Below are 11996 nucleotides of genomic sequence, written 5' to 3' on the forward strand. Positions count from 1 at the left end.
GGTCAATGAGTATTATTTATGTAATAAATCGCTTCAAAATATATTTTACCTTAGCAATGTCAAAATTAATTTAATCAGCCCGCTCCTTTTTTTGTTTTTTTTTTTTTTGCCCACAATATGCCCTATAAAAGGATGTTCGTCTTTCCACCTGTGTTCAAACTTTTCAGGTTGGTTAAAATATGTGAAACTTTAATGAAATTAATTGGTCATGCTTTTTGTTTATTATAAATTCAACCTCTTCGACTTTAACTAAAATATAGCAATAAAAATAAGTGTAAGTAAGGGCCTTGAATATAAGTCACTAATAATATATATCACATTTTATTGTAATTTACTCACAATTTCTTCGAGTAATGAATGTGGAATTCTTTCCCAGCATTTTTATATTCTTGCAACCAGTTGTTACAGATTATTATATTTTTGTTCACCTAACGGTTGTACGTACTCGTATCACCTAAAACTAATCGAGATAGATATAGGGTTATATATAGATATATAAATGATCACTTTATATAACTGTATTAAAAATTGAGATATCTTGGTGAAGGTTGCAGGTTTCTTAGTACAAAAAAAAAAGTTAAAGTTTCTATATGGGCGTAATCGACCACTGCCTCGCCCAAAATCACCATTAACCGAAGGCATATAAAGAGCCATAGAGCCATAACTAAGCACCAAAGATAACATAAGATTAAGATATATAATAAAGTCAAATTTTGCATAGGGGATCGCAGTAGCCAGGAGCACCTGTGGAAAAAAGTTTTGAAAAAGTGGACGTGAGAAAGCTACAACAACGAAATTCGCTAAGCACGAATTTTAAAAGAACTTCTACCTAGAAGGTGTGTTCCAAAGTAAACAGGACTCTTTCAATCTACCGCCTCTTAGTGGCGACATCTACTTTTTGGTGAAATCCCATATCTCGGGACCCGACCAACCGATTTCGACAAAATTTGGTATGTGGTTTTTTCATATTTCTATGTCACGTTGTAAAAATGAGCGAAATCGGACAATAACCACATCTACTTCCCATATAACACAATTTTAAATTCCTGTTGATTATTTTACTTCTCAGTACTCAAACCAAGAGCAATTGATATTACTGGGTTGAGCTGTGCCGAATAATGTAGTATAATTTAGTGTATGCCACCCTATGAAAAATTGTTCAAATCCCTATAGTTGACATTTAATGTTATGTCTGAATGTAAAAATGGGTTGATTAGGACCAATACTTCCCTTAGTCCCCATATACTTAATATAGTATAAAGATTTTCGAATTTCGATTCGTGTGATTTTGTACATCATGTATCAGCCAATATTTGAGTTATCTTAAAAATTACGGAGAGTGTTAAACCCATAACAGTGTATCTTTGTGCCTAAAATAGATAAATTTGAGCGAAAACTTTACTTAACCGCCATATAACTTATATTCGAATTTTCGAACACTCGGCTGACGTTACTCTATATGATTAGTGTTTTAGTATGTGAGAAAAATAGATAAAATCGATACTACCCAAACTGCCATATATTACGTATAATAGTTTTCGCTTTTCTACCAAACCTTATGTGTCTGTCAGTATAAGAGTTATATATAGTATGTATATATAGAATTGCTTGGATTTTGATCCTCAGGTTGACGGTTTGCACCATAAAATATTTCCCTGGTTTTGCTTCTTGTAAGTTGCAAGAATATAATATGTTCGGTTTCACCCCAAGGGCTAACTTCCTTGTTTAACCCAWTTCGGCCCGATGCGTATTTAAATACAGGGTGGCTGATGAATTTTGCTACATTAAGAAACTCAAATAATTTTTTTTCAGTGTATGGAATTCATTTTTCTTTTATTCATGTAAAAGCTCATTCAATTTTATTAAATATAGCTTAATTAGTTTTAAACATAATGGAATTTAAATGCCCCCCCCTTCTCCTCGTTGATGTATGTGCGGCATCTTACCAAAAAGTTGTTCAGTACTGCTTGGAGAGTTGAGACAGGAATAGCCGAATTTTTTTCCCGAATGGATTGCCTTTGTTCATTCAAATTTGTTGGTTTTGCTTTGTAGACTTCCTGTTTGCAATAACCCCACAAGAAAAAGTCAGGTGCAGTAAGGTCAGGTGACCTGGGTGGCCAACGGAATGTGGAGTATCTGGATATCAGCTTATTGGGAAATTTTCGTCGCAATTCTGTCATAACAGGTTGGGCTATGTGAGGAGCTGCACCATCTTGCTGAAACCACCAGTTACGGTCTCCAGTAACCGTAWCGGTGTGACCGTTTTCTTCGAAGAAGTAGTTCCCGACAATGCAGCGTGATGAAACTGCACACCACACTGTGACACGAAGTGGATGCAATTCCGTCTCGTGAGACATGAAAAAGCAGTTCAACATGTTTCTATCCTCTTCCACCATTTGAAGCATCTTCTGGCAAAATTCCAAGCGAATCGGCAAGTCTGCAGCGTTCAGTTTGTTGGCCATTTGAATTTTATATGGGAATAAGTCCAAATCTTTGTGCATAATTGACTGTAATGAGTGTCTGCTTACACCCATTTGAGCAGATAAGCTTCTTGTCGAAACACGTGGATTGTTTTGTATGGCAGCAGCTACAGCAGCGACTGTTTCCTCCGTTCGAACTGAAGGGTTTCGATGGTAAGGTCTTCTTTTGACTGCCCCATTCTCAGCAAAATTGTTTACAAGTCTCATTATGGCCCATCTGCTCGGTATTGCCGCCAAACGTGCGCCTATACTATCTTTGAACCGAAACTACGGACTCCAGTGAGTGATAGCGGCGGACAATCCAAATTATTGTTTCAGTGTCCCAGTTATCTATTTTTATTAAATGTAAAAGTCAATCTGCAAAATAAAAAAAAATTAACCAGATTTATTAAATAGAAAAGAAGTTATTTAATTGTTTTTTTTTTTTTTTGGTAGCGGCTTTCATCAAAAGTTTTTGGAGAGATTGGTTTTAGTTTTTTTCTAAATCATAGAGGAAATGTAAAACAATATACTATACACTTCTTATAAGACAGGACAAAGTTTTGATTAATAGGTGATCGTTTTCAAGGTCAAAGTTGAGATATTTTCAAAATTCACAAAATGTATTTTCAAAGGTTCCCAGCAAACTAGAGAATAAGAAATACCAGTAAATTAAATCATAAACAGTTTTATAAAGGATTAAAACCAAAACAAAAACAAAAAAAAAAAATAATCTTAAACCCTTAAGATCCTGGGGCTGAATATACTCACTTGGGTATTGAAGTACCTATTGGGCAGATATGTGTACCATATGCTGAAAAAATTAGTGAAGTTGAAACTTCAAATATTTTTAAAGATATAGTTTTTTTTACTCGTTTGAATGTTATTTCATATTAAAACTAACCAAAGCTTTTTTTTATAAGTTTCTCGATTCCTTTTTATTTTCCTTTCATGTTCTGGTAACTGAAGTCAAAACGGCATTGTTTTGAATGAAGTATTACATTACATTTTCTGCTTAAATCTCTTTAAAAATAATCTAAGACTATGCCCTTTAAGTTTGAGATGAGAATTTGAAATTTGTTTCCAGAAGATAAATTATTAAAAAATATGAATCTTTCTGAGTTTTATGTTTCCGATAGAAATTGCGACCTGCATCCTACCCGCCATCCGACAAATGCACATGCGAGATGCATCGGGCAATTGCTTCCCAAAGGCGGAATGTATCCAAAACAATTTGTGAATGATGTTTAAATATATAACTATAAAGCCTAGTAGTTTTGCTTTAATCACTTATTTCTTTCCTTCCCAAAAAATCCTCAAAATAATCGATTTTTTTAAGCCTCTAAACCTGGCTCCTCCTTTAATAAGTCGTCATTTTCCGATCGTATCTTTTAACATGATACATTGGCGTATATTCCAAAAAGTTACTCTTCAATGTTATTACCTGCGGAATATAAAAAGGGAGTCATAGAATGGAATTGTTTGAAAATCTGGTTATTACTGAATTGTCATTCCAGCGCACTGCTAATATATTATATTCGATTACCCAATCGGATGTTCCCCGTGATTTCTTTCATGCCTAATGAAGGTTCTGTAGTTCTTTGCATATTAAAAACTTTCGTTGTATATACATTTGATGCGTTTTTTTTATAAATTTATATTTATTACACAACATCAACACCCGCACTATTTTACAATTGCAATTTCACTTGCATCTACTTCGTAACACAGTTGATTTGGATCTATATTTGACGAACAGCCAGTCAACAGGTTGTCCATATGTATTTTAATTTCAGGTTTAGAACCCTTATTAACTTGGGTATTTTATCGAATATATCAGATATACTGAAAGTACAAACCTGAAATTTCGCTGAGCAACTTCTATGACCTATATAAACTTTCCCCATAAAAATCGTACGGCGGGATCTGTAGCCAGGCAGTAATATGTTAATATTTAGTTTTACCAGCACATGTTGCAAAAGTGTAAAATGTTCAGTTACATCCAAACTGAGCCCTTTTACTTGTTTAGTATAATGCTTTGCCAACGCCTGGAGGTATTTAGCCGATTTTTATCCTTGCAAGTTGCAAAAGTATACAATATTCAAATACACACAAACTTATCCGTTCCGAATTTGTTAAATTATTTAGTTTTTTATATGGAATTTACTACATTTACACACCGGTAGAAGTTGACGCTTTATTTTTTTTACTAGATATTTTGTTTTTTCTGAATTTTTTTCTATCTTTTGATTGATATATTAATACCTTGTTTGCAAAAGTATACTACTATGAGCAAAAAATTCTTAGATTTTTTAATTTAAATTTCGTGCGAAAACCCATTCGTGGAAATATTTCTTTTCTAGGTTTGTATAAAAAGTAATAAATAATGTTTAGTTTTCGTTTGTTTTATTGAAATACATAAAGTGCATTCGACGATTTTTACGCTTAGTGAATTTATGCAACGACGAAGTTCCATCATATATCTGGTGCCAAAACGTTCAGAATATTGAAAAAGGCCTTCAGTGATAATTGTTTGTCACGAGCAAGTGTTTTTGATTGGTACAAATTCTTTAAAGAGAGTCTAAAACGTGCTGATGACGAATCACGTCTAGGACGACGACCAACATGAACTCATGATCAACACTTCAATATAAAGGAATTGGTGCTTGAGAATCTATGATTAACAACTAGAGTTGTAATGACATCATTGGAATATCGGAAGGATCAGTGAAATTCGTTTTGAAAAATCATTTGGGCTTAAGAAAAGTGAAAGCACGATTGGTTCCAAAATCACTCAAATTTTTTTTTCGAATAATTTCGTCCCGTTATCGTCTTGTGAAACAATGCTTTCCGACTACGAGGATTTAATGAGACATATTATTACTGGCGATGAGTCTTGGATCTATTCTTGCGACCTTAAAACAGACGATCAATAAGTCGAGATTTGTGATATCATCAAAAAGTAGGCGGTGCCACGCCATCTGTCCAATTTCAACCAAAACTCTTCAAGGGAAGGTACGGAACATGTTTTACTAATAACAGTATATCTTTGTGCCCAAAATAGATACAATTGGGCGAAAACTTGGCCCCCCTATAACTAATGCCAGGATATTCGAACGCCTACTTGACTTCATTCCTTATGATTGGTGATTGGATGTAAGGTACTTTAATGAAAGCCGGGAACATTTTTTTGAGTGTGTGGCATATTTGTAATGTATGGAATGAACAAAAATAGATTAAATAATAATATCGATGATATCTCCCGCTCCCATGTACTACATATAATTTCTTTTTTCTAACAAATCTTATGAAGACTATGTCGGTCAATGTATGAGTTATAATAGTATAGTRCAATAAAATTGCTAGCATTCCGATCCTGTGGTTGACATTTTACACTGTAATTAATTTCTTTGGTATTGATTCCCCCAAGTTGCAAGAGTATAAAATGTTCGGTTGCACCCGAACTTAGCTCTTCCGACTGAGCCATTGCAACTGCGTAATGATTAGCTCTCCTATTCAAGTGGTATATTTGGGACACCTTTGCTAGATAATTTGTATTTAGTAATATTTTTTTAGCAGTGACCATAAATTATTAAAGATATTTGCTTTACTAACCTCAGTTTTCATTAGGAGAGGCCAATTCCATATAAACTGGAAATACGTCTAGTGTCGTAAGACGAGCATCATTGTTCCTTTGATGATTTAACGGTTTTTTATTGCCTGAAAATTTAGTCATGGTGAGTTGTAGGCGCACTTCTTCAGGAATTTTTTTTCTTATTTTTTTTTTTTGGTGTTCATATTAATATTTAGAATTGATCGGCTTTCGTCACTTTGAGTCGCTTCTACGAAGATGATTTTTCGATGAAAATCCTGGTTTTTTCAAATTCTGGCTTAGTCAAATTCATGAACATAGGACTATTCTAATGGTGAAACGGCTTGAGTTCTTTCGTAAATGTGATCTCATAATTACGTAGGCAAAATMTTTTCGCAAAATTCACCACAACGACATCACAGAGATGCCCAAATCTTCAGAACAACGTGTGGGAGACTGATCTGGGTCTTCCCTAATTGATGCGACAGCAAAATTTTCGACACTATGGGCGCTTCTTTTTTTCACTGGCACGGGAACATTACGTTATGTGCCTGCGGATAAAAATGTTTCCACTAGACGCTCAATAAGTCTGATCTGACGATTGTGACGACCATAAAATGGACGCTGTGCTCCTAAAGTTGAGACCACTGAATCCGAAATTTTTAATAATTTGGATATCTTTCCATGATGAAATGGCAAATATTACTGAAGAGAAATGTCGAAAGTGCGGGCCTCGTATGGCCTCGTGTTCTGTCTCTATCGATCTACTTTTGTAGCGTCCCTAATGAAAGAAATCATACTAACTGCCTGAATTTTCAAGCGATATTCTCTTCTGCAGCCGAGCAATCAAAAAAAAAAAAAATAAATAAATACTATATATACTAGCAGACACGACAGTCGTTGGCCTGTCGCGTTCGTTATTTCGAAAATTTCAAACATTTTTAATAAGCTGTAAAAATCAGGACCGTTTTGATGAATGAAAACAGTTATTTTTATATCTAACGTCATTACATGTACACTTATTAGAATTCGACCAATCGGTAGCGTGTGAGTACTTACTATATATACTGTTTGTGTAAGTATGCACTATAAGGTATATGCTGTGAATTGAAATTTTAACTAAAAATATGCATATATTGCCACACTCCACGGATGAAACTGTAGATTAAAGTATAAGTTGATTATTCAAAATTAGCTGACCAAAAGTCTATTTTTTTGAATAAAGTACCTACAACAGAAATAGAAACAGCTCAGTAATAGCAATTTACCACCTTCACCCACCAAACCCGCACTGTGTGCTTGCGCCCGAACTTCGAAACTTGAATTTTGAAACAGAGTATGTGCAAAATATTTTTTTGTTTGGTAATTTTCTTGTTCAAATATAAATTAGTTGTATTATCGCCTCCTCTCGCGTGACAGTTTTTATAGTTTTTAATAATAACATGGAATCGGTAGCTTATGGCACACATTTTAGCTGCGGATGTGCGAACTAAAGTTTTTTTAAGATTGGAAGTCATAAAGAAATTAATTTAAATGTTTCTTTAAAATTGTATCAATTGCTTATTTTTTGGCTTTAAGTAAGTACATTACAGAAATACAGAAGAGCTTTCAAAATAGCAAAATCAAATCGATCAGAAGTTTCTTGTCTTACTCTACTGCAAGATCTATCAATTTTTACTGAAGCCGATTTAACAAAGCAACAATATGAAAGCAAAGTTTCGAAGATGCCGCAGGCACCGACTCCAATATGTTTCTGAGCTCGTTTGTTTCTTTTAGAATAAATTATGGAAAGGAAGAGAAAAAATATTAGGGTAAAACCATACACCGTCATCGCCTAGGTATTGTAGATCAATTATGTTTCGATTTGTTAAAGAATCTGTGGATGTAACAAAAGAGAAAATAAGTTATGTTGAAGATGCTGTCAAAAGAGAGAAATTAAATTGCATGAGAACAAATTTTTCTTTGAACATATCTTTTGAGCTTGGCGAGCCACAAGTCGCACAGCGCCAGATCATGTGAATACAATGGTTGCGGACGATATGGGTTGAGTTTTTGGCGAAATGATCACGAATAACGAGGGCCTTTTTTCTAAAGAAAACTCAATGTTTTCGGTACCAGTCGAGATTTGACGCGCTTGAGGCCCAAAACATCCTTCAAAATGGTATTGGCTGAGCCTTTCGGTATGCCAACTTCATCAGCAAGGTCTCTAATTGTTAATCGACGGTTTTTCAAAACCAAATCTTTGATTTGTTGAACGTGAGCTTCGTCGGTTGAGGTTGATGGTCGCCCTGGACGCTCTTCGTCTTCGACACGTTTACGGCGGGCTTGGAACTCACTATACCACTTGTAAACATTTTTTTAAGACATAGCCTCAACACCAAAGGCTTTCTGCCTAACGTATCCGCAGCAGAAAATTGATTCCGTAAACAAAATTTAATGCTAATTCTTTGCTCAACAAATTTCGACATCGCAAAAAACGAAAAACTCACTTTTATCAGCTCACAAAGCGACACGTATCTCAAACACTAATGAATACTTTGACATGAAATTTGACATAAATGTGACAGATAGTACTACCAACCTAAGAAAAAATTAATTCTCCAAATCCTTCGATGCGAGCAGTTTAAATTCAAATGTCACCTTATGTTTTGGGCACATTTCATTTATACATATCGATTTCTGTTTAAGTGTACAAAATTATCCTCACTGTTTGATTTTTTTATTATACAAAAACTCTAGAACTCTTAAAACAATAAACTGATTTGGTAATTCTTATATTGTTCATTTGTTTTATTGTGTTAAGAGTATAACTCTCGGAAAGAACGCTCAGGTATTGAGTGATATTTTTGCCGAAGAATTATCTGCGTATTAGGGTCGTTTGCTCAGTTAAGTTTTAGTTCATTCGGTTAGGGGATTTTTCTTTACCAGAACTTTACGGAGAGATGGCTGCTAAGCAGACATTGAGAAAACAGCTTTAAAGTTATAAACTTCAAAATAAAACACAAAGCATGTATTCGTTTATCATTATACGGTTATGTTATATTATCATACTATACGATAGTCTCATATAAAAAAAAAACTATTAACTGAATCATAGATTACAGGAAACCGATGGTGGCTTTTTTGAAAAATTTGGGTCTCTTTTGAAGCAGAAATCGCATTTAGAGGAAACAGAAATGAAAACCAACCTTGAACCATTCGCAGTTGATTATGAAGTAGACGACGAAAAAAAAGATATTAAAAAAGAATGCATTAAAAATAGTTCATCTATTGGTTCCGAAGAGAGTGTCAATACCCACGAGTTAAAAAATTGCAAAGAAGAATTGGTGGAATCTGCTATAGGAATGAATGTAAGTTAATGAATATAATAAGTATTTGTAACTATTCACACACTGGCTTACAGAAATCATTTCAGATATTTATTTAGAAGCAGCCATTTAAATACTTTTCTTATACATTTTATATACCATTGTCAATTTCTGAACAGGGTATGTATGTTAAATTTATCACAAAGTTTGTAACCCTCATAAGGAATCGTACACACAATAATATACTATGTATACATTAGAGTGTTTTTTTCAATTATTAATTTTTTTTTAGTCCCGTCACGAAATTTCCTTGGAAATAACCCAGAAAAAATTCCCTGAAAATTTGGGTCTTTAATATTAACATTAAGAACTGGACCAAGGCCGGTAAAAATTTTCCATAGAAAATACACTGCAATAGTGAGTTTTTATTTTTAAATTCCTACAGAAAGTCGTAACTCACACCGGCGAGGTAGTACGGGGCTTTCCGTTTTTTTCCMCGAATTTCGCATTTTTTTGTATATACCTTGTAACGCACAAGAGCTATAGAAACATGACAACATTTGTAGGAAATTTTATTTGCTAAAAAAAAGGTTCGAGGTCAAAATCGCTGTCTTTAATACTTCTCGAGATATTCAGCTTTTTAAGTAAGGCTGTATGCAATTTTCATATATTTTTTAATACATACCATCTATAAAAATTAATGTGATCTTTCCGAGCGTGCTTCTTATCAATTGTAATCCCCAAATGTTTTAGTCGGTAACAACTGACCACGTAAAGCCACTTGAGGACAGCATTGATCTTGAGGGTATATTCTACTTGTACAGACTTTACGGTGTTGATGTAAATGTTCCATTTGGTGAGCCACGGTTCTAGAGCATTCAATTGCATCTGCAGTTTTCTGAAAGTAGTAGTATGGTTGCCATTTGATGTTAGCTGTGCAATATCATCAGCTTAGGTTGTCGTCATTGTGGAGTCAGAGATGATCACTGGGAGGTATTCTGTATAATAGGGTGGGTCGATTCCGGACATTTTTCKATTCGGGATTTCTAATAGTGCGGAAAAGTTGCCTTAGTACTTCCTGATTCCAATGCAACTTTTTGTTTTGAGATCGGATTGCATCTTCAACACCAACTCCGGCCTTGATATTTCGGAAATTCGCCTAATATCGTGAAATTGTCTACCTAGCGCCTGAAATAGACATCTCATGGCAAAATATATAAAACAAAAGTTATTTGTCACGTCATTTGCTTCCGAATCATGGCCGTAGGACGAACCGTTCCCGATATACGAGCGAAAATGCGGCGCGCCACAGCGTAAGGTGAAAACTGTTGCAGATCTCAGCTAACCTGTATTGGTCACCCAGAACCCACCGCGTGGAAGTGGCTGCTCTTCGGTTTCCTCCCAAGCCCWACCCAACCAACCAACCATATGTCAGGCTTGTTTTAGTCTGAATCTGTGTCAAATTTTTTGATAAAATTAGATTTTGTACTAAACTTTGGCACTTGTTGCCTAGATTTCAGTGTAGAGCGTGTAAAACGATCACGAGATTGGGGCCAATAACTTAAAGATGCCTCTGTCACCAGTCACGGTTCTCTCGACTGCCACGGTGTGAGAGGGGAATTCATTAAATTTCCATACCTCTGCAGTGTCAACTGACATCCCTTTTATGAGTTCTTCGTTAGAAACTGAACAAAGAACTGGTGGAACAGTCTTCCAGTTAATCATATCGTAATAATTATTAGCWTTGAAATTCAGCTTTGGCACTTTATTACATCTAACCCTTCCATTTACAGTGTCAGACTCTGCTTCTCTGGCTGCCAGAAGACGGTCAAGGGCAAACTTTCTGACTTCTATCCGTTCCTCAGTCATCACACTAAGGTAAGGTAATGTTTTCTGGAAGATCAAAGAAAGCATTCTGTTGAATGGATGAATCGACAACCTTGCGGAGTTTAGCAGGTAAGTATCTCGACATTTGACTTGCAGCATAGAGATGGCGCGAGCCATCTTGCATTGAACTGTTCAATCTTATTGAGAACGACAAAGGTGAGTAAACTATAAGTATGTACTTGACCATAATCTTTATTTCCTTTGTTGGTTTGTCAGTAGAAATATATATTCTCAGAATTCTATTTACACAGGTGAGCCAGTGAGATTTGTATATGTTAACTGGATGCATTGACGCTACATCTGAGGAACAATGACCGGAAATAACAGCTTCTGATATTTTATAAAGATAGGCTTGGTCTGGGAGGATGGAGTCATGTGTAGAAGTTCACGCAAGTGAGGAAAGTTCTCTGATCGTCATTCACTTGGGAGTGGCCAGAAACGATTCTTTTACATATAACTCAAGCAGCACACGACTTTCGGTCTTTGACTAAGTATCCTCTGGGTAGCCTAAGAACATCCGTTTGAAGGAGAGCTAAAGTGAGAAAGCGAAACATTCCCTACATAGGGTTGTGMGCTGGGTTTGGGACCCGTCACGTAAAAAACCCAACACAATGAAAACGCAACAACAGCCTCGGATGAGAGACCCCACTTTTGATGACGACCATGGCAAACGAAATAAGGACTACGAATTGAGGGCATGCACCTGGAATGTCCGGTCCCTTAATTGGGAAGGTGCCGCTGCCCAGCTGG

The 11996-nt window shown here is 35.4% G+C and overlaps 1 protein-coding gene across 2 annotated transcripts in view; it reads left to right on the forward strand.

Annotated features, from left to right (window-relative positions):
- Nucleotides 1-9539, forward strand: part of LOC108971446 (protein unc-13 homolog 4B-like) — a 34122-nt gene extending 24583 nt beyond the window's left edge. Inside the window, exons 2-3 of one of the 2 annotated variants that reach the window (XM_018937500.1) lie at nucleotides 9149-9401; nucleotides 9455-9539. In XM_018937500.1, coding sequence (XP_018793045.1) covers nucleotides 9149-9401; nucleotides 9455-9478 — 277 coding nt within the window. In that variant the 3' untranslated portion in view covers nucleotides 9479-9539. The remainder of the gene's footprint in view (nucleotides 1-9148; nucleotides 9402-9454) is intronic. The other variant, XM_018937501.1, reaches the window with a different exon arrangement.
- Nucleotides 9540-11996: the final 2457 nt, after the last annotated feature.

The sequence above is a fragment of the Bactrocera latifrons genome, unplaced genomic scaffold, assembly GCF_001853355.1.
Source record: "Bactrocera latifrons isolate USDA-ARS-PBARC rearing strain unplaced genomic scaffold, ASM185335v1 scaffold_342, whole genome shotgun sequence".
Lineage (NCBI taxonomy): Eukaryota > Metazoa > Arthropoda > Insecta > Diptera > Tephritidae > Bactrocera > Bactrocera latifrons.